General features: G+C 46.7%; 1 protein-coding gene across 1 annotated transcript; it reads right to left on the bottom strand.

Annotated features, from left to right (window-relative positions):
* Positions 1-2,382: 2,382 nt before the first annotated feature.
* Positions 2,383-4,602, bottom strand: LOC307246440 (amine sulfotransferase-like; the record flags this gene model as incomplete). Its single annotated transcript, XM_080022349.1, has 5 exons — positions 2,383-2,510; positions 2,851-3,025; positions 3,141-3,235; positions 4,185-4,311; positions 4,402-4,602. 5 exons carry the CDS (start codon positions 4,600-4,602, stop codon positions 2,383-2,385), a joined length of 726 nt encoding a protein of 241 aa, XP_079878475.1.
* Positions 4,603-23,005: the final 18,403 nt, after the last annotated feature.

The raw sequence follows: 23,005 nt of genomic DNA, 5'->3' as shown, positions 1-23,005 counted from the left end.
AGTCGTGTAAATTAAACATTTTGGGATGGATTGATTTGTTTATTTGCTTTTATCTGGGTCAACAGGGTAAACACTTTAAATGTGTTTTTTCAATGAATGTGATGGCAATGTGTTCACTTTTCTGCTCACTAGGGGACGATACAGTTTGTATTACTGATGATTTATTTTCCTAGTTTCCTATTTTTCCTAGATTTAATAAAGTGTTTTATTGCTTACTTGTTGTGGAAATGCACTCTAGCATTATTTACTATGGAAAGACCTCGTAGTATTACCAAGGTGATACTATAGGTTTTAAATGTTTGGGAAATTACAGAGAATAGTGAAATAGCATCAGTGATGTTTTCATGTCCTTTACAGTCAAACAAACGCTGAAGGTTTCCCACTACAACGTTGTAATAAAAAGTGCTACTTTAGCCAAAGTAAAAGGATGGTTTACTCTATTTACCTGTGTATACTTTAAACCACAACAGGGCCGGCCTTGGGCCTATGCTGCATTCCTTGAAACTGGGAAAAATCAGGTACACTCCTTTATATTTTGCATCACATTACATTACACCACACTGTACATACATTTCAGGGATTCATAAACCTGGGAACCAGGAATGTTCAGAAGGACAGACTAGTACCGGAATTGCCTTTCAGTGCTCTCCTCCCAAATTGTGTTCTGCAGTCCTTTCAGGATGTCTTCAGTCGGAGAATCTGGTGACAAATGCATTTCACTATTCTAACAAAACTTTGCTCACTAAACAATACAAGTATACAATCCATTCTCTAGGTTTCATTCCTCCATTATTGAGCCATCTTTTAGAGTGATTCAGTGGTGAGTGATGGTGTTTTGACCGCCTATTTTTCGACAAGAGGCTGGATATTTCTAAGCCCAGTTGTGGATAATGTAGAAAAATCGAATCCTTAATGAGGAAATTTCAATGTGACAATAGGACCAATGTTGAATATTGTTTAATACATAAACATATGGGAAAAACTAATGATCAAGATTCAAGATTAAAAAGTTTTTTTTGTCACATACATATACACACTTTCATACATACAGTATATGCAGTGAAATGTCTTTGCAACGCACACAGAGATTATGCACAATAGTTACTAAACTGAACATAATAGCTAACCTAATGCCTACCTAGCAAACTAACTGAACTAACTCATTCCTAAAACGTAATGCAGTTAGTGAATAGAATGTTCTTTCTTTTTCTTTGGGCTGCTCCCTTTAGGGGTCGTCACAGCGGATCATCTGCCTCCAATACCTTCTGTTCTGCGCATCTTCCTCCCTTACACCGCCCGCCTGCACGTCCTCCCTCAGCACATCCATAAACCTTCTTTTTGGCCTTCCACTTTTCCTCTTGCCTGGCAGCTCCATCCTCAGCATCCTTCTCCCAATGTAACTCTCATCTCTCCTGCACACGTGTCCAAACCATCTCAATCTGGCCTCTCTCACTTTTCCACCAAACTGTCCAACCTGAGCTGTCCCTCTAATGCACTCGGTCTCAATCCTGTCCATCCTTGTCGCTCCCAGTGAAAATCTCCACGTCCTAAACTCTGCTGCCTCCAGTTCAGCCGCCTGCCTTTTTGTCGGTGCCACCGCCTCTGAACCGTGCAACATGGCTGCTCTCACTACCGTCCTGTAGACCTTCCCCTTCACTCTTGCTGGAACCCTTCTGTCATGGATCACTCCGGACACTCTTCTCCACCCACTCCACCCTGCCTGTACTCTCTTCCTCACCTAATGATGAAGATCATTAAGTCATTAGATATCATTCTATCATCAGATAATTGACATTTTGACATTATACTGTGATTAAGGGCAAGAGAGAGATAGAAAGAGAGCAAACACACATATTATGAAGACACCTTTATACATGAGTCCAGGGCCGGCTATTCCTATAGGCGACATAGGTGGCCGCCAAGGGCGACAGCCCGAGGGGGGTGGGGAGAGGGAGCTCCAGCTAGAATAGCAGCTCTGTCTTCATTAGAAACTCTGAAAGTGACAGATAGTTGCAGTGATGAAAACTTTGACTCTTTTTCGGTTCTTGACAAGTCACTAGTGAACCGAATCATTCGATTTTCCGACTCTTTGTTCATTTGATTAATTTGGTTTAATGCACAATGAGCAAGGGAGGACTTCCATTGAGCGATAAAACTTTATTTATTTTCAGTTTATGAATTGAAGAAAATACATTTCAAAGCATTTCTCTTTCTGATCACCTATTCTTTCTTTAAAGACTTGTTTTCAGATACAGCCAAATACACTTATTTTAACAAGTATATCTGCAAGGGAGTTAGAGAGAGCAAGAGAGAGAGCGTGAGAGCGTGAGAGAAACAGAGACAGAGAGACAGACAGACAGACAGACAGACAGAAGGAGAGCTTCAGTTGTGGCTTTCAGCAATATCCCAAGTAAAATTGATTGGAATGTCTTTCATCTTCTCCTCACAGAGCTTGTCAAAGTGCTCGTTCTGCGCCACGGTGATAGAGTTCTTCCAGTCACCAATGGTTCCTTGGTTGGGGCAAGATTTGGAAGACAAGATTTGACATTAACGAGTATCATTTCAGAGAACTAAAGGAAGAGTCCTTTTAAACCTTGGTTTGGACCCACCATCAAGCCAACCAAGTCAGATTAATTCTTCCTTAGGCATCAATGACACACTGTAGGTCAGTGGTTAGTTACGGCTAGTTGTAGATATTTATTGAATCAAGTGTACAGAATATACTCAAGGATAACTGTATAAGATGATATACTGTATGTGTGTGTGTGTGTGTGTGTGTGTGTGTGTGTGTGTGTGTGTGTGTGTGTGTGTGTGTGTGTGTGTGTGTGTGTGTGTGGGTGTGGCATTTACCTTTCCTCAGGAAATTTCCCTTTTTTCTAAAATTATTAGACAGCAACTCATAGTTGGCTTCTTTGTCATCTTTCATGTTGCCGAATGTTGACCTCTTGACGATGTTGTCAATGGTGGCGTCCGACAGATCCTTCCCTAAAAACTCACACAGACGCACCACCACCGATCTCAGGTCCTGAACCAAAGAAAGAAATCACTGCCATTAGTAGAGATGTGGGAGTATGATCAAAACTTAAACAAATATTCACTTTTTACAACAAATAACAAGTGTGTGTATTATCAACAATTACCTTGATCATCTCTTCGTAATTCAGGAAGTGAATGTTAAACTTATCTTGGTTGGCGAACCAATCTCTGACATGGTCAAACCAGGAGCCCCCCATCACTGGGTAGAGAGACAAATAGACAGAGTAAAAACGAGTATCAATTGTCATTGACAAGTAATACTTTTGTCTCAAATAGTTGGCCATTATATACTGTATATACTAGTGCATGCCCGTTCAAAATGCATTTTAATAGCACAGTTTAACAATTTCCACAATGGAAAATGAAACTGCCGGTTAAAGTCACACTGTGGAAAGAAACTCTGACTCAGTCACAGAGCCCTAAAGCCCCACCCCACTGCTGCAAAGAGCTGAGCCATTGGATGTTGATATTAATATTACATGTGTCGCGTGCACAAATTGCATCAAATTCAACACTGCACGTCCTTGGGCACAGTGCGCTGCACTGCTGCCTCACAGCAAGAAGGTCCTGGTTTCAATTCCCACCTGGGGCGCTGTTGGCACTGTTCTCCGGCAGGTTATCTCCCAATTAGGGGTCTTTCTCTGTGGAGTTTGCATGTTCTCCCCATGCTCACATGGGGTTTCCTCCATCTAACAACAGTAAGGACCCCCACCAAAAACATGCACAAATCACCGTCTGACCAGCAATGGACATATGGAACCAGGTCCCTGGGCGCGTCGTTGCATGGTGCCCACTGCTCCTGGCTGCCCCCCAGGAGGAAGGGATGCCAGAATGGTTTAAATGCAGAGAATCCATTTCACCGGCCACCATCCAAAAGCATGTGTTGGTACAACACCTAAAACTAAGATTTCTTTCTTTCATGATTCGAAGATATCATTTGTAAATATTGTATTATTGTGCTTCCCATTAAATCTTTTTTCAAATCTATTTTTTTTTTTATTCCTGCACTAGATTTTAGTTTAAAAAAAGCTTATGTAAATGACCTAATGATGGATCAGCTTCTTTTTATTTCTCTGTCAATCAAGACAATAAAAGCTGAATCTTGTTTCTATTCTATATACATAGACGTGACAACGCGAGAAACTTACTCCTTCCACTGAAGAACTTGTCGATCATCACTTCCCAGGTCTTCAAATCCTCCATGTTCTTTACTAACTGGGTGAAGTGGAAGTAGGAGACCATAACATCTTTAGGATTCCTGGTAATGTAGATGACCTGAACAGTTAACAAAACATTGGGATTACTGCAATCTGCCGAACAGCACGTGTCCGAAATATGCTCCTGCATGCATGTATGGGAACGGACTTTGGCCTTCTTCCGAAGCAGTCCCCGGGGTGCAAGGTGCTGCGGGAGGTGGGAGGTGAAGAGGCGTGGTGAGGGGATTTGGCCATAGTCCATGCCCTTGGGCTTGTTCTCCAGCCAGGGCATCAGTTTAAAGGTGGTGGTATTCTCCATCTTGGGAAGGTTCTCCTTGCAGATCAGAGTGATGATCCGCTGGGACCACATTGTCCCTGGTCGGTGTATTTCGATCACAATCAGCAAGAAGAAAAGACAAACAAAAGATATGTGTTTGTTAAGGCCCTAGAGTCTGTCCCCACATCAACAAAGGAGAGAGCCAGGAACAAGGTCTTTAACAGCCTTGTGAAAAGTGAGGAAACTAATACCTGGAATTGTGATGTTATTGTTATTCAAAACATGCCTGTTATTCTAAACACGCACATGCAAATTGCCATCCCCTCAACCTCAGTTCAGCTTCAGCCTGACCCCGCTGGATGAGCAGGTGACCAACCTCACCACCATTGTGCACCAGTTTCTTGCTGCCTCGCTGGTTTCCGCTGCAACAGCTACAACATCCTCCAGCGGTCCTGTCCCACCAATGCTGTCCATGCCGACTGGTCACCTCTGATGTCACCACATATCCTTGAACCTTGGTCTTCCTGCACCAGAGAAATAGGCTGGCGATCCAGAGACATGCCAGAGCTGGTGCAAGTGTGATTTGGTGTTCCAGGTGTTCCACTCCCAGCCTTACCGGTTTGGCCATGAGAGGGCAAAGGTCTTTTGTAATCACTATGGTTTCCAGGCCAGGCCCTGGCCTGGGCAGCTGCTCTTTGGGAGCAACAAACTCCTGCCTTCCAGTCATACAAGACATTTGCGGCAGAGCTTGGTCAAACCAAAACAGCTGAGAGTGAGTCGCCAGTGATGCATGCGCCTCAAGCAGAGGCAATGACACCTGAAGTGGTTCGTGAACGAGATCTGTGAGTCACGCATGCGCCTCAAGGAGAAGCAGTGGCTCCTAAAGCAGTTTGCAAATGAGATCCTTGAGTCCTCGAGTAGAGGCAATGACATCTATCCTATCCTACCCCAATTGGATACAAGGATGTATAACTTATGTAATATAAAAGTAATGTAATAGTTCATCACATTTCACATATGCATTGCTATGTTGCATATGCTAACATTACCACTCATGAACAATAATACAAACATGTGTGGGTAAATTAGAAGCAGTCATTGTTCACTTCAAGTGACACTTGACTGAGTAATATGCAAAGGCTGGCTACAAGTTCAAGTTTGTTATCTCTCATAATATGTTGGTATAAATGTATATATAAAATACCACATTATCTTTGTACCTTGCATAGCCATTACTTGTATGTCTGTCTGTTACAAGAAAATGTGCCAGAGGAGGTGGCGTTTGGGCATCTTTATCCTTTTTAAGAGAGGTATGCCTGCTGCGTGCACCAGAGGACACACCATGGGGGCCGCTGAGGCTTCAGCTGAGCCAAAATGGGCACCTCATCTCTGGGGTCCAGTTCCAGCAGGAGTAGGGTGCAGCACAAGTTATTAGACATATACCGCATGACTTTGGAAGCAAGATTCCACAAAACACACAGTAAGTCAGAGTCCCTAGATCTAGATCTCACTGAAGCTACCTCACTAAGACTATCCAAGACTCTAACCACCCCAACAGAATATACATTACCACCTCCAATGTATTAATAATCACAAGACAGTGTCTAGACTCAACTGTCTAGATACTGGCTACAACTACCACACAAAGCAATCACCCACTTGAACGGCTCAACTCAAACCACAACTGAATATTCTATTGATCGTATAGCCATCCCTTTACCTGTCTGATTTAGGGTTATGACTCGGGGCACAAAATAAATATTAAAATTATTTGATAGTCCAGATAATCCCATAAAGTTTATGGATCATAAGGTTAGGGAGGCATGGGGTTCAGCAAAGGTGTTAGAGGCAGAGAGATGTGTTACAACCTCCTCACTCAACCTGTACCAACTAAGGGATTTGTACGCTCTTTCTATGGGTGTCTAGTATTGTAAAAGCGGAATGTTTTATATAAAGAATGGATTAATTCTTGCAGTGACTTAACTACAGGAATTGTAGCTTTGAGTAAGCTTAAAGATTGTATCGATCTAGAGGATCGTTGAAGAAGCTTCTTTAAACTCAGAAATCACCCCCCTCGGACAGACGTGTCGCTAGCTGGTGATGGTCACAGTTTCTTTCTCTATTTTATCTCCAGCCAGCACAAAAGAACATTCACTATTGAGTCATCACACTATTGAGTCATTTATTTATTCATGTTTTCTTTTCTTTTCAGGGTCGCACCCTGGGATGGCTTTTCTGGGCTGGGCAATAACCTTTCGGTTATTGTTGTTTTCGGAACGTGGAATGAGGCAACACTGCCCAGCAATTAGACGGGAGAACGTTTTTGTTGCTTTCAAACACGCTTTTGCACCTGCTCCATGTTGGGTTGCTAAATTACTTTAACTGTGAATGAAGGAGACGGGTTTATGTTAGGTGTTTTGTTGCAATCTTTTGGAAATGAATTACATCTTGTTGCATACTATGCTCGGAACCTTGGTGCCGGGGTTATTGGGTTGATTACATTCTGTAGCCTTTATCTTGCTACAGAGTAAATCGGCTAATTTTCTCTCCGGCAACGCTTCTCCATCATCAACATGTGCAACTTTCACTTTTCTTACTCCAACTTCTCTTCTTCCCTCTTATGAACATTCACATGATTGCTTGGCAGCGATTCCCGCTGTGGCTTAGCCCTGCCCAGATCTTGCTACTGAAGTTCTTGAAAAGTTATGTAACAATATATATATAAATCCATGTAATCACATAAACATAGACAGTAGGCACACACATAACGAATAACACAACTTCATATAGCCTCAGTCACATACCTTAATTTCAGCACACAGGGTTAATTATTTCACATACCTATTCGGCTGTGGTGTTCCTTGGATTCCTCCCATGTTTGCCTTGTCATCCTGCCATAAAGTTTGCCTTATCTTGAGCACCTATGAATCTGAGAGGTTGAACTGACCATATATTCTCTGACTCCCTGAAAAATAAACTGTTTTAACTCAGAGAGCTGCTCGAGAACACATTTCTGAACAGACCCTTGTACAAGCAAAAAACATTGTCTGTCTACCTCGAAATTTAAAACCACCGACTGCAGATTAAAGCGACCCTTTAATTAAAGAGTCACTTTAAACTACGATTATTTAAACTCATGAGTGCAACAAATAGGAGTCCTTTTTTAAAATCTGTCCGTCATGTGTTTTTCGTATGAAACAGTGTTTGTCTATTTTGTACAACCGGTTGCGTTTGTTTTTCTCTCTGTTGTAAACTGTCTTTCGTTTTATTTTATTTGCATGAATATGTACTGGCAAGTGTAATACGATGCATTGAAGCTGATTAATGAGACATACAGAAAATCTGTTTAATGTTTTGATGTCATAACCCCCCCCATTTTGATCCTCCTATTTGCAGCCAACAAAGCTGCCGTACAAAATATTGCTCTTGCCGAATGATGGTTGTCTCCTCCACAGATGAGGACACGGGATTCCATACTAACCTTGTTTTTCCTCTACTCAAAGGCATCCCGCACTTGAAGTACTTGTCGGAGACCCCGTCCATCTCCACGTCCTCCGCTAAATGGGCCATCGGAGGAGGGACCCCCAGGGTTGACATCCTCCGCCTCTGAAACATTGCTGGAGGACGCAGACAAGAGAGGTGGTGGGGTCTGCGGTCGGGAGGGTTGACCCGGTCTGGAAGGCTGGTCAGGATGGCGCTGATGGAACCTCCTGATGAGGGTGTGGTCCAAAATGTGCACTCTCCCAGACCGGCTTAACTTTGGACACATGGAAGGTGGGATGGAAGCGCATGGACCTGGGGAGCTTGAGCCGCACTGCCACCGGGTTGACGACCTTCTCGATCATGAACGGGCCGATGAACCGAGGAGCCAGCTTTTTGGATTCCACCTTAAGGGGGAGGTCCCGGGTGGAGAGCCAGACCTTCTGGCCCGGCTGGTACTCCGGGGCCTGGGAGCGGCGACTGTTGGCGGCAGAGGTGTTGTGGCCAGCCGCTTGGAGGAGGGTGGCCCGGGCCCGGGTCCAGGTCCTGCGGCAGCGGCGAATGAAGGCCTGGACGGACCGGCCAGAAGCCTCCTTCTCAAGGGCTGGGAACAGAGGCGGTTGGAAGCCGTAGGCGCACTGGAAGGGGTAGAGGCCTGTGGCCAAACTGGTGAGGGTGTTGTGGGCATATTCCACCCACAAAAGCTGCTCGGACCAGGACGACAGGTGTTGTGATGTCATGCAGCGAAGGGCCCTCTCCATCTCCTGGTTCTTCCGCCCGTTTGGCCGTTGGACTGGGGGTGGGACCCTGAAGAGAGGCTGACGGTGGCCCCCAGGAGCGCACAGAACTCCCTCCAGAAGATAGAGGCGAACTGGGGACCCCGGTTGGATACAACATCTACCGGGATGCCATGGAGGCGGACGACATGGTACAATAATAGCTCGGCAGTGCCCTTGGCTGACGGGAGCTTCGGTAGAGGCACAAAGTGAGCCATCTTGCTAAACCGGTCCACCACGGTAAGGATGGTAGTGTTGCTGCTAGACGGTGGCAGACCGGAAACGAAGTCCACGGAGATGTGAGACCAGGGGCGATGAGGAACTGGCCGTGGGTGTAGGAGACCAGCAGGAGCAAGGTTTGTGCTGAGAGGGTTTGTGCTGGTTACAGGTGGGGCAGGCATTGACGAACCCTCGGACGTCCTCACCCAGGGAGGGCCACCAGAAGCGACGCCCACTGGAGAACCTCAGACCGGAGGTCAGGCAGGACGAACAGACGGTCGGGCGGACATGCGCTGGGTCCAGGTTGGTCCTGAGCGGTGGCTCTGACCTTCTCTTCCACCTCCCAGGTGAGTGTGGCAACTAGACGGGAGGACGGTAGAATGGTGTCAGGGTCAGCAGTCTCTTCCTCCTCCTCCTGGAACTGCCGGGACAGGGCGTCAGGTTTGATATTGCGTGACCCCGGCCAATAGGAGAGGGAGAAATTTAACCTTGTGAGGAAGAGCGCCCACAGGCCTGACTGGAGTTTAGTCTCCTGGCGGACTGGATATACTCCAGGTTCTTGTGGTCAGTCCACATCAGGAACGGCAGCTGGGTTCCCTCTACCAGTGTCGCCACTCCTCCAGGGCCAATTTGACAGCGAGAAGTTCCCTATTCCCGATGTCGTACTTCCTCTCGGCCGGGGTTAAACGCCTGGAGAAGAAGGCGCAGGGATGAAGCTTCTGGTCGGTGGTGGTTCTCTGGGACAGAACAGCTCCGACTCCCACGTCCACTTCAACCGCGAACTGCCGTTTGGGGTCAGGCAATACCAGAATGGGGGCTGAAGTGAACCGTGCCTTCAGGGCCAGGAAGGCATCATTGGCGGCGGCGGACCACCGAAACGGCACCTTGAAGGAAGTAAGGGCTGTGAGGGGGGCAGCCACCGTGCTGTAGCTTCGGATGAACCTCCGATAGAAGTTGGCAAAACCGAGGAAGCGCTGGAGTTGTTTGCGGGGGGTCCGGGGCGGGCCAGGTGGTGACGGCGGAGACCTTAGTGGAGTCCATCTGGATGGTCCCCCTCCCTACGACGTACCACAGGAAGGAGACGGACGGGACGTGAAACTCACACTTCTCTGCTTTCAAAAAGAGTGAGTTCTCCAGGAGGCGCTGCAGGACCGTCTGGACGTGGTGGACGTGCTCAGCTTGGGATCAGGAGAAGATCAGGATGTCGTCGAGGTACACAAAGACGAATTTGTTGAGCATGTCCCTGAGCACGTCATTGACCAGGGCCTGGAAGACGACGGGGGCGTTGGTGAGACCAAAGGGCATCACCAGATATTCGTAGTGAGTTGGGAGGGAGTGTTGAACGCCGTCTTCCATTCGTCCCCCTCTCGAACCCCGACCTGATGGTAGGTGTTGCGTAGATCGAGCTTGGTGAACGCCGTGGCCCCCTCCAGGAGTTCGAAGGCGGATGAGATGAGGGGCAGGGGATAGTGGTTCTTGACCGTAATGTCGTTAAGACCGCGATAGTCAATACAGGGGCGAAGCGACTTGTCCTTCTTCTCCACGAAGAAGAAGCCCGCCCCCGCCGGGGATGAGGAGGGACGGATGATGCCCACCGCCAGGGCATCGTTAATATAGGTGTCCATGGCCTCTCTCTCCGGGGCGGACAGGGAGTACAGGCGGCCTCTGGGGGGGGTGGAGCCAGGCTGGAGCTCGATGGCAATATCGTACGGCCTGTGCGGGGTAAGGGATGTCGCCTTGGCCTTGCTGAAGACTTCCCTGAAGTCGAGGTACTCGGCGGAGACCCCCAACATGTCGGGTGCGGAGCTGGAGCTGGTGGGTGGCTGAGGTGCGGCGGCTTGCTTCAGGCAGACCTGATGGCATGCAGGACTCCATCCCAGAATAGCCTCTGTGGTCCAGTCGAGGTGTGGGTTGTGACGCCGGAGCCTGGGGAACCCCAGGAGGAGAGGGTGACGAGGTGAGTGCAGAATGCGAACTGTATCGTCTCGTGGTGGTTGCCGGACAGGAGCATGCGGATGGGCACTGTCTGATGGGTGACTGTCCCCAGGAGGCGGCCATCCAGGGCAGTGGCAGGTACCGGAGAAGGCAGGAGAACTCGACCAACACCCAGCTGCCGTGCTAGGTTATCGTCGATGATGTTAACATCGAAACCAGAGTCAATAAGTATGGCGAGGAATGTGAGCCTTGGGGCAGGAGCAGCCGAGCCTGGCAGAGGGGGCGTAGGTTGGAGGGGGATTTGGAGGTGTGGCTCACCAGGACCTCCTCCCTCACTGGCGAGCCCGGCCTCTTTACCGGACACCCGGAAATGTAGTGTCCAGTTAGACCGCAGTAGAGGCAAAGGGTCCCCACCCGGCGTCTCTCCTTCTCCTCTGGGGTGAGGCTGGACTAGCCAACCCGCATGGGAGAGGCCTCACTCATGGGTTGAAGGGCCGGAAGAGCTGGCGGCCCAGAGGAACCTGGAAGACGGGTTGCTGGGCGGCGCTCCCCTTGCCTCATACGCCTCTCTCGCTGCCGGGACTGGATGCGTTGGTCGATACGGGAAGCAAGCTCAGTGATGCCATCGAGCTCATCCTTCACGTCCTCTGCTAATCCCATCAGGAACGTGTCAATCTGGGCTGCCAGGTTCCACTTGCTCAGTCGAGCCTGGGTGCGGAAGTCGATCGCGTAATCGACCACGGAGCGGGACCCTTGACTGAGACCCAGGAGACCACCAGCAGCATCTGGACCTCGTGATGTCACCCCGAACACCTTGCGGAGCTCGGCGGCAAAGGCGTGGAAGGAGGAGCAGGCTGGTGTGCGTCGTTACTACTCCGCCGTTCTCCACAGCCGAGCGCGGCCCGTCAGGTGATTTATGGTGAACGCCACCCTGGCTTCCTCGGAGGCGAAGGTGTGGGGCTGCAGAGCGAAGAGGATGGAACAGTTCGTAATGAATGGACTACAGCCGTCTGCGTCTCCGGCGTAGCGTTCTGGAACCCCCACCCGGGGCTCCAGGGAGTACCCAGGCTGGACCGGTGCAGATGGGTCCGGGGAAGCAGGCGGCGGGAGGAACTTACCGAGAGCGATGGCAAGCTGCTGGACCTGGGCAGCTAGCGTGGCGAGCCCTTGCTCCTTGCTAGCCGCTGCTAGCCCAATGTCCGCCGAGGTGGAGGCTCGGACAGCCTCCTGGTGTTGGAGCTGTGACTCCACCCTTCCCAGGCGTGCCAGCAACTCGGGGTTGTGTGCCGGGTCCATTGTTGGCCAGATTGTACTGTAATGGGTGTGGTTAGGACCCAATTGCAGCACAAAGACAGGCAGGGATATTTGGTAATGTCCTTTATTTGTAGAGCGGACGGAAGACAGGCAGGGGGCAGGCAGGATTCATTGTCGGGGACAGGCCGGTTCGATAACGAGGAGTGCAGACAGAAGACAGGTGGAGTGGCAGGCAGGATACGTGGTCAGAGCGAGGCAGAGTCGGTAGCAGGGACTCAGCCCGGAGAACGCTGTAGAGTCTGGTGCAAGCATTGAAGACAATCTGGCAATGGGTGACTGGTGAGAGAGGCATATATAATGGTTAGATTGCAGATCTGGAACAGCTGTGTGGGCAGGTGAATAGAGTTGGGCTAATGGGACAGGTAAAAAGAGGGAGGGGAAAGTAGAAGAAGGCGGAGATCATGACAGTGGAAAAGGAGCGCACCCGCTGTCACATCAGGTTCACAAAGCAATGGCACACACCCATAGGCAGTTTTACCGTAGGCATAGGTAGGATATTGCTTGGGGCCTCGTCCGCCAAAGAGGCCTCATGAAATTGTGTTTCCCTTTTTATTTATTTTTTTATTTTTTAAATTGTAAAACATTTGTGGCTCTTGCAGTCGGCGTTTCTGCTTTCCGCACCAGTACCAAGCGAGCGTTCCGCCAGGTTGCGCGCCTGGCGCACTGAGATGTACGTCTCCAATCTGGAATGTGCGCACCATGCACACCCCCCGCATGGGCTGCAAGAGGGAATTACTGAGCTGTTGGTTGGGTACTAAGTTCCGAAAGGCACAGGGGGATGCTCCAAAATAATGTGTTAATGTTTTCAGATCTGGCTTAAACATGCGTGGGTACGCGTAAAACTCTGTGTCCGGGAGCCACAGTGTTTTCAACAAAAAAAACTTTAAAAGTTTGTTTTGGGGACCTCAGAGACCTATATTAACTTGTGTTAAAGGGAGCATAACAGGTCCACTATAATATGTTTTCCTGAAATATTTACAGGCTTTAACAAGGTCTCATTCTGTAATAGATTTGATCAATATTTTTATTGGTTATGGCCATAAGGTGTTGTATTCTGTTTTTTTCGCTCAGCTCCAATTACATAGTTGCGATGTACTTGATTCCTAAAAATCAACCCGAAAAACACATATGTGTGATACGTTGTGACTGTGCAGAAAATGTTGGACATGAGCAGACTTTCTGAAACAAATATAAGCAATTAAAGGCCAGGGACATACAAACAAATTAAAATGAATTAATTTATCAAGAGGACAGAAGAGTAAATCAAACTGTGGTATGTGGATAGTATGGTTGGAGCAGACACACCTGATGCTCGTTAGTTGGGCTATTGGCAGGTTAAAAACCCAGTCCACACACACTGCAGGAACCCTGTCATGACATTTCCATCTTCTCCTGGCTTATTCCACCGAGCCTCCTCTTGACAATAAACTGACGTCCACAACGCATTGTCATCTGTGTCCCTGTACCGGAGGGCCCTGAAACACCTACTGGGTGGCGTGTGTAGGCAGAACTACCACACATACCTTTACGTGTGTGGACTCAGCAGGGATACTAATAAATGAGAAAAGTGGATCCACTGAACAGGAAAATAAATATTTGAAAGCATTACATGATGCCTGAGAGCCTTATTGCATTATATTTCATTACATTTTGAATTGTCACCTGTTGCCTGAAATTAGTGTCTTCCTTAACATAAATAAACACATTTCCATCGTGTTTTGATGCAGGAAAGGCACAAATTGGTGCGTAAAAAGGCAGCAGATGTAGTGTTTGATGCTCAAAATGTGCGAGCGCACACACACACACACACACACACACACACACACACACACACACACACACACACATTTGTCTTTAAGAATGAAAGGTTATATACTTGTATATTTTTTGCCATACTGTCTTTCTCCTATCTGACTGAAGGTCATTTGAAGATCTTCAGTTTGAACAGTTACAATTCTAATTTGGGTCTGTCCTTTTAATTCTGTGGCTTTGTTAACTGGAAAGAGCACAATGACTTACTATAGTTCTTGTTTTATTTCTCGTTTTTATTGTGAAACATTTTTTAAATGTTAGGTTATATGTTCTAATAATGAATAAAATACTTAGAGTTATCATATTTTCACGTGTTATTGATATCATTTGCCAATACGCATATGTTATAGGATATAAATCATCGTATCAAATTTGCCAAAAAAGTTTGTGAAAAATCAACAGTACAATTTTACTTACCAGATTTCGGAAAAGATACGAGAAAAACGTCATCATCTCTGATTTCAAAATGTTCTAGGCTGTCAAAGTACTCCGTTGTTTGTTCACATTTATCAATCACCACAAAAACAGCACCTTTGTAAATGATAAAGTTATCAAGGATTTGCAATTCCCGACAATTCATGGAAAGGCTCATAGCTGACCAGTTGGGGAACTGTGAAGCCAAAAACAACAGACTCAAAGCTAGAGACAGAACTGGAATGAAGAGAGATGTTTCAGGAGAGGAGCTTTTAATGACTGACATATAATTATTAAGTAGTAATGTGTTAATGTTTTCAGATCTGGGCTAAAACATGCGTGGGTACACGTAAAACTCTGTGTCCAGGAGCCACAGTGTTTTCAACAAAAAAAACTTTAAAAGTTTGTTTTGGGGACCTCAGATACCTATATTAACTTGTGTTAAAAGGAGCATAACAGGTCCACTATAATATGTTTTCCTGAAATATTTACAGGCTTTAACAAGGTCTCATTCTGTAATAGATTTGATCAATATTTTTATTGGTTATGGCCATAAGGTGTTGTTTTCTGTTTTTTTCGCTCAGCTCCAATTACATAGTTGCGATGTACTTGATTCCTAAAAATCAACCCGAAAAACACATATGTGTGATGTGTTTTGAATGTGCAGAAAATTTTGGACATGAGCAGACTTTCTGAAACACATATAGGCAATTAAAGACCAGGGACATACAAACTAATTAAAATGAATTAATTTATCAAGAGGACAGAAGAGTAAATCAAACTGTGGTATGTGGATTGTATGGTTGGAGCAGCCACACCTGATGCTCGTTAGTTGGGCTATTGGCAGGTTAAAAACCCAGTCCACACACACTGCAGGAACCCTGTCATGACATTTCCATCTTCTCCTGGCTTATTCCACCGAGCCTCCTCTTGACAATAAACTGACGTCCACAACGCATTGTCATCTGTGTCCCTGTACCGGAGGGCCCTGAAACACTACTGGGTGGCGTGTGGTAGGCAGAACTACCACACATACCTTTACGTGTGTGGACTCAGCAGGGATACTAATAAATGAGAAAAGTGGATCCACTGAACAGGAAAATAATTATTTGAAAGCATTAAAGGATGCCTGAGAGCCTTATTGCATTATATTTCATTACATTTTGAATTGTCACCTGTTGCCTGAAATTAGTGTCTTCCTTTACATAAATAAACACATTTCCATCATGTTTTGATGCAGGCAAGGCACAAATTGGTGCGTAAAAAGGCAGCAGATGTAGTGTTTGATGCTCAAAATGTGCGAGCGCACACACACACACACACACACACTTTTGTCTTGAAGAATAAAACGTTATATACTTAAATATTTTTTGCCATACTGTCTTTCTCCTATCTGACTGAAGGTCATTTGAAGATCTTCAGTTTGAACAGTTACAATTCTACTTTGGGTCTGTCCTTTTAATTCTTTGGCTTTGTTAAGTGGAAAGAGCACAATGACTAACTATAGTTCTTGTTTTATTTCTCGTTTTTATTGTAAAACATTTTTAAAATGTTAGCTTATATAATCTAATAGTGAATAAAATACTTAGAGTTATCATATTTTCACGTGTTGTTGATATCATTTGCCAATACGCATATGTTATAGGATATAAATCATCGTATCAAATTTGCCAAAAAAGTTTGTGAAAAATCAACAGTACAATTTTACTTACCAGATTTCGGAAAAGATACGAGAAAAACGTCATCATCTCTGATTTCAAAATGTTCTAGGCTGTCAAAGTACTCCGTTGTTTGTTCACATTCATCAATCACCACAAAAACAGCACCTTTGTAAATGATAAAGTTATCAAGGATTTGCAATTCCCGACAATTCATGGAAAGGCTCATAGCTGACCAGTTGGGGAACTGTGAAGCCAAAAACAACAGACTCAAAGCTAGAGACAGAACTGGAATGAAGAGAGATGTTTCAGGAGAGGAGCTTTTAATGACTGACACATAATTATTAAGTAGTAGTTAAGCCCGAAGGGAAAATTCACTTGGCTAATTGGAACTGTCTGTGTACAAGTGAACATATAAAATGTGCACATTTGGGAGAGAAGTTCCTTGACTGACACGTCTCTTGTTTGTGTTTGAGCAAGGTGGTCCAGAATAGCCCCCTACATGTTGTATTTAGGAATTATATAGTACAGTACTACAGTACTCAGAGGATTATGTCACAGCAAAGAGCCCTCTTTTGTACATTCTCCCTGAATGCCATTCAGCATTCACAATCTCATTAATCATAATGAAAATGACTGTAGCCTATGCTACAAACAATTAACATTTTGTTTCAAACTTCGCTGAGTACAATAAAGAATGAGGTATATTCCTGTATGTAGTATATTCACATATAATCAACAAGTATATGTATGTTTTCTCTACCCTGTTACCTATATATGGCTCTGTTCTTCCCCTACACTTTTTAACATCTACACCGCTGACATGCCTGTTGGAGAGTGCTCGCTATACACCTACGCCGACGACTCAGCCTTTGGATTTGGTGACAAAGCCTTTTGTGTGGTTGAGAATGCCCATGAGAAAGATCTCTCGCTACTGAGCAGGTACTTCCACAAATGGCATCTCAAGCTAAGCCTGCCCAAGACAGTTTGCTCAGTGTTCCATCTTGCAAATCGATGTGCGAATACCATGCTGAACATCACACTCGACGGCACCATCGTCAGGCATGACCCCAACCCTATATATCTCGGTGTCACACTTGACCGTAGCCTCACCTTCAAGCCACACATCCAACAAGTTGCTGCCAAGACCGCTGCCCGTGTAAACCTCCTGAAGAGACTGGCTGGCACTGGATGGGGTGCAAACTTCACCACCCTGCGCACCTCTACCTTTGCCCTTGCATACTCCACGGCTGAGTATGCCGCCCCTGCATGGAGTCACAGCAGCCGTACAGCCTGTGCTGATGTTGTGCTTAACACCGCCATGAGGCTAATTCGTGGTGCCCTGCCATCAACCCCTGTCGAGTTTCTCCCCATACTGTCTGGCATTCCACCTCCAGAGCTCCGTCGTAACTTCCTGACCTTGAAGCTGGCCTGCAACAGTGCAGATGAGCCAACAAGCCTGATCCCCCCTCCTGCTGAATATGGCCACCAGAGACTCAAACGCAGACACTTCTCCACCGAAGCTAGGAGACTCCTCACCATGAGCCCTCCACACCCTGGATGGATCCTTGGCTGCTGGAACAAGCAATGGTCCGAGTCAACCTCCACGTTGAGGAAGTTCGTCAACTCCCCTTCAACCAATCCACCTGGGTGTGACCTACCACAGAATGCCTGAGTCAACCTCAACAGACTTAGCTCTGGAGTTGCAAAGACCCAAGCCTATCTGCATATGATAGGAGTGTCTGCCACAAATCTCTGTGAATGCGGAAAACTACAGACTGTTGAACACATCATTGATGAATGCCCAATCTTCAAATCACCACATGGAGTCAGCGTCCTCATTGAACTGGATGAGGATACCACTTCTTGGCTAATGTCCCAATTGCCTGTGTAGCCCTACACGAACGAACAAACCTATATATAAATAAATGTTTCATAAAGTTTTAAATTATAACAATTATTATTAATTATTTTAACAAATCTGATATACTATGAAAGATAAAACCCCCGTTGTTACGCCAAGTGTAATTGTAAGAGAGAATATTGAAGAGTTTACTTTTTTCAATGGATGAATATTGTTGGAGACTTCTTCCTGCCTGGCCGGTGAGGTTAATCTGTGTGCTACAGGAAAACAGAGTGTAAAAGACATTTATTCTGCAGAATAAAGGGAAAAATATAGAGCTACTTCAAAGCAGTGATCTGATCAGTCACCCTCTGCTTCTGTTGAAGAGGCCTCTATACCGATGGGAGGTTGTGTACCATTGGTCAGCTTGTCATTAACAGGACTATGACATCTCAATCATATCCCCGGGTGTTACCCTCATACAGTGATTTAACATTCAAACTCTGGTCACAATCTGATACAATCTTACTGTGCCATAAAATGAACCACAGTGCTTTGTCAAGCCTCCTGGGCCTTATCCTGATCTCCACACAATGTTGAATGAAGATGTAATGTGATCTGGTCTTTATACTACAGTAGGCATTGCTGGAAAGAACAGTCTCTTCATGTAAGCTCTGAGAGACTCATTAAAACCAAAGGTAATGTGTTTTAAAAGCTACGTAACATACAAAAAAGGATATTGTACTAAATAAAACATGGGAAACCTCATTCAAAGAATTAATCATCAGCATTTTTCTCTCACAATATGCTCATTTATAATTGACACTTTCGCAGCATCTTCTGTTTAAGAAAAAGTTATAGAAACAAAAAAATAATAATACCCCAATTTATTTGAGTGGATTACTGGAATATTTTACTGAACATATACAATTTGTTGATTTTACATTTGTCTTTTCATTTTTTAAATTAACATAGAATATTATACAAGTAACAGGGTTGACACCTTTGTCACAGGGTTGATAACAGTTGCCGTATTGGTTATACTGCTTGTGAAATTATTAGTGTAATGGAGTTATAATGGGACATTCATAAGCCGTTAATTCAAGGTCAGCTCCACAGCTAAAGTGAAACTCCCTTCAGGCGCAGTGTTGTTGGGAATGAACGTACAGCATTGATCACCAAACATATGGCACACCCCTCCTTTTTCTGCCACCAAATAATTAAGTGAGTCTTGTGCCTGCACATGGGGGTGGATTGAATTCAGAGTTGGATTAAATTCTGCCACGTCATAGCACTTGTTGCTTTCAGCTGTTCACCCATTGAGGACAAGGCATCATCAATATAGTTGATGAACCTTTGCAGATTGTAGGACCGATAATTGATCCATTCAGTGATTTTGGCTGGCGTCAATTCAGCAAAATAATTGCCCAAAACCTCCTGAGATCCTCACCTCGTACTTTGAACTCATTGGGTATACCCCTGGGTTGGCCAATAGTGTCCAAATAGACTTGAGGGTCAGTGGTATATGCCCTCATTTTTGTGCTAAACTGCGGTGTTCCAACCCTATTCATTGCGTTTTTCCCCCAATCACCTGTCACCAAAGTGATGGGCTGTCCTAATTACACCGGAGGCCATGTGTCATTCGAAAAAGGATGGCAGGGTGTTGCATAGATTGTTCTCTCCCTTTATCCATGTCTGCTAGCTGTCGGATTTGGTGTCATCAGCCTTTTTATTGTGTCTATCGTCACATTAAACTTGATAAACTGCCCTCGGCTAAGAATTCCTTTTTGCAAATAACACTCATGCATTCCAAGGATTTTCAAAGTCTTTATCCGTGGAAAAGTCCTATCTGCTTTTTCTGTAGATATTAAAACACTACTAGAGTCACACCAGTCCAACATAGTTTTTTCAACAACTTGTCGTGCAGGGGCTGGTTAGATGTTCCGTCTGGTCCTGTGACCCAGGCAGGGACCTGAGCCTGGCCGGGTGTGCTCGGTGCGGGCTCCCCATGTGGTCACCTTCAGTGGAGGGGGGACTCCTGTCGTCGCACCGAGCTTTACTAGTTACCTGCTTTCTGGCGCTCTAGGTGCACAGGGTGCTCATCACTGGTGGGCCGGGCTTTGGTTGTGCGGGCCATCAGCCGCCCTCTGTGGTGTGATCCGCATGCGCGGTGGCTGGGAGCTGACCAGGGGCCTCACGGGGGCCTGGAGCTGCCCGGCATGATTGAGGCGGATGGCGGGCCATTCCGCACCTGTGACTGGTGGCTGTGGGTTGGGTACCTCTGGTACAGGAGGTGGCCGTGCGTTGGCGTGGTCGGGTCTGGGGGGGGGGGGGTTCCGTGTGGCCAATGCCTGGCCTGCTGCACCCCTAAGTTGATCTCTCCCAGTGCCAAAAGTCATACTCAGGACATACTTTACACAATAGGTCTAGGATTTGCGGGATGGGCGGGTTTCGAGCTATGTGGGTGGGGATGTGGCGGGCGGCTGAGATCTTGCCCATCACGCTCCTGCCCTGACGTGCCTCACGTCCGTCCCAATTTTAATACCACTCATATTATCTTGAAACACATACACTGGCATGACACATGTTGCCCTACACTGAGCACTCTTCACTACGTGGATGGGCACTCAGGGCTCGCAGCTGGAAAGAGTCTCTGGTCGGCCGTGGTGGGGTGGGGTGGGCCTGGCCCTCCTGCGGGGCTTGGGTAGGCCCCAGGCTTCTGCGTCTGCATCTTGTGCCTGCACATGGGGATGGGTTATTTTTGTGCGCCTCAGGGGTGTGGGGTCTCCATGCGCTCTCTTGGACTGTGTTATGCTTCTCGGGACTGGGCATGGGGGTTGCTCTGTGGGCTTTCGGCTTCTCTGGGGGCTGGGGGGGGATCTTATTTGGGTGGAGGGCGGGTCGCTCTGGGCTTTCTTGTGGCGGTGGGGTGTCTGTACGGCCACGGGACTCTGGGGTAGCTTTGGGGCATCCGCTGCTTGGAGGCGCTATAATATAATGCTGATCATATACACTAGAACCAATTGGGATAAATCCTGTACACTCACCGGTGGACACACCCACACACACACACACACACACACACACACACACACACACACACACACACACACACACACACACACACACACACACACACACGCACACTTGTGGAAGGCTCTTCCTGGTGATCAGCCGGTGGCAAGGGGGATGTTGGGTGGGGCAGCAACTGTTGGGGTGAGAGAGATTAAATGCATCTTTATGTCATGTCCATTTTAACGTGTGAATTTAGGTGTGAAGTTGAATTACAGGTTACTCATTAGCCCCATGGGAAATGTTCTAAAAGTGAGAAGAGCAGGAGGCAAGCCCAGAGGAGTTCTAGCTGAAGCACAGTATGAGGGAATGAGGCAAAAGCAGATTTGCAGTTAGTGCAGGTTAGGGACGATTGTGAATCAAACTACAGTCAATCACAGGTGGAACTGCATTCTTGACACTGGCGGTGAGCACTAACTAACTCATGAGTAGCTAGAATGGGAATGACCCATATAGAATTTGAAGGGGAGGCGGTTAAGCCATGCAGATGAATATAATGACCACCTGGTCACCAGACATACCTTATCCTCTTTGGTATTCTTTGGTGGCTAGCTAACAAGCAGTAACCAAGAAATTGTGAAAAGTCATCATATCCTGAACAGAATCTGTATCTATTGTTGTTGTGTATGGTCTGTGTCTCTCTATCTATTTCTCTCTGCTCAGCAGTGACCAGCAGGAGGTCAGAATGAGAGCTAGGCACACGGATGGAGCACCTGTATGAACACACAAGAAAGAAAGACAATTAAAAGTGACTTTTATAAAAGTAACTGTACATTAACTGTGAAATGTCTCTTACTTGAGGAACGCAGGCACCGTTGCTTGGAGTGAGGAGGAGGAGCAGCAGCAGCAGCCGCCCTCGCAGAGCCCGCAGCAGCGGGCACTGCCTTCTTTCTCTCCCTGTCCCTCAACACCACATAGTGCAAGTAGGATCTCCCCCGTTCCCTTTAACCTTCCCTATCTACGATTTTCTGCTGGAGCAGACGCAAGATTACACCCCAGGCGGGGCCTTTGAGGGGGTAATTATAATCGATGGCATATTGATGCGCCCAGACCCTATGCTCACTCACAGGTTATATCGAGTGAGCCGTGACACTCAGACAAGAGAGGAGATAACCCAGTTGTTGGTGCCGAAGACCGCTGGGAAATCCTCTTTTAGGGGGCTTACCATAACCCGATGGCCGGTCACCTCGGTCACAAGAAAACACGACAGCGGATAATAGCCCACTTCTATTGGCCGGGCATTTGGGCAGATGTGAGTTAATGATGCTGTCCTGAGTAACAGTTAGTCAACCCTCCCGCCATGACAAGAGTGCTGTAGAAGCCCTTCCCCCTAGTGGAGGTCCCGTTTGAAATACTCGATAGGGACCTCATCGGGCCGTTAGACTGCAGTGATTGCGGGTATCAATTTGTGTTAGTCCTAGTAGATTATGCAACCCGGTACCCCAAAGCAGTGCCCCTGCGCAATATTACAGCCAAAGGTGTGGCACAGGTGCTGTTTCAGGTAATCTTGCGAGTCAGCTGTCGGCTGGACGGGTCCCCGGCATAAGTTGGGCGGTCGGGGTATGTGGTGGACCAAGGGCCGTGTTCAAGCACTGGCTGCGAACGACAGCACGGTTCCCTTTACCGTGGCCGCCCAGCTGCCTCGAATAAGCCTAATCAGTGCCCGCGCAGCTCGGAATTGGTCTGACTTGAGGCAGGGAGCTTTGTTAATGTTTGTCTGTCTTGCAGAAGGGATCAGCGCACAGGCTCGTCAGCCAACCAGTAGCTAGGGAGAAGAACGCTATACCTCCTGCGTCCGGAACAATCCTTAGCATTATTATCATAATTATTATTAATTATTATTTATATGTGTGGTCAGCCAGCCGTTCAAACCCTTGCCATGTTGGCGCACCACGGTGTAAAAAAACAAAAAACACAACATCTGCCCATAGAGGATACCACAGAGACTATATAACCAGCCGGCCCCAGAGATC

Source organism: Zeus faber, assembly GCF_960531495.2.
Source record: "Zeus faber genome assembly, chromosome: 21".
NCBI classification, from domain to species: domain Eukaryota; kingdom Metazoa; phylum Chordata; class Actinopteri; order Zeiformes; family Zeidae; genus Zeus; species Zeus faber.
Note: the sequence above shows the minus strand (reverse complement) of the source record. Positions and strands in the feature narration are given on the sequence as shown.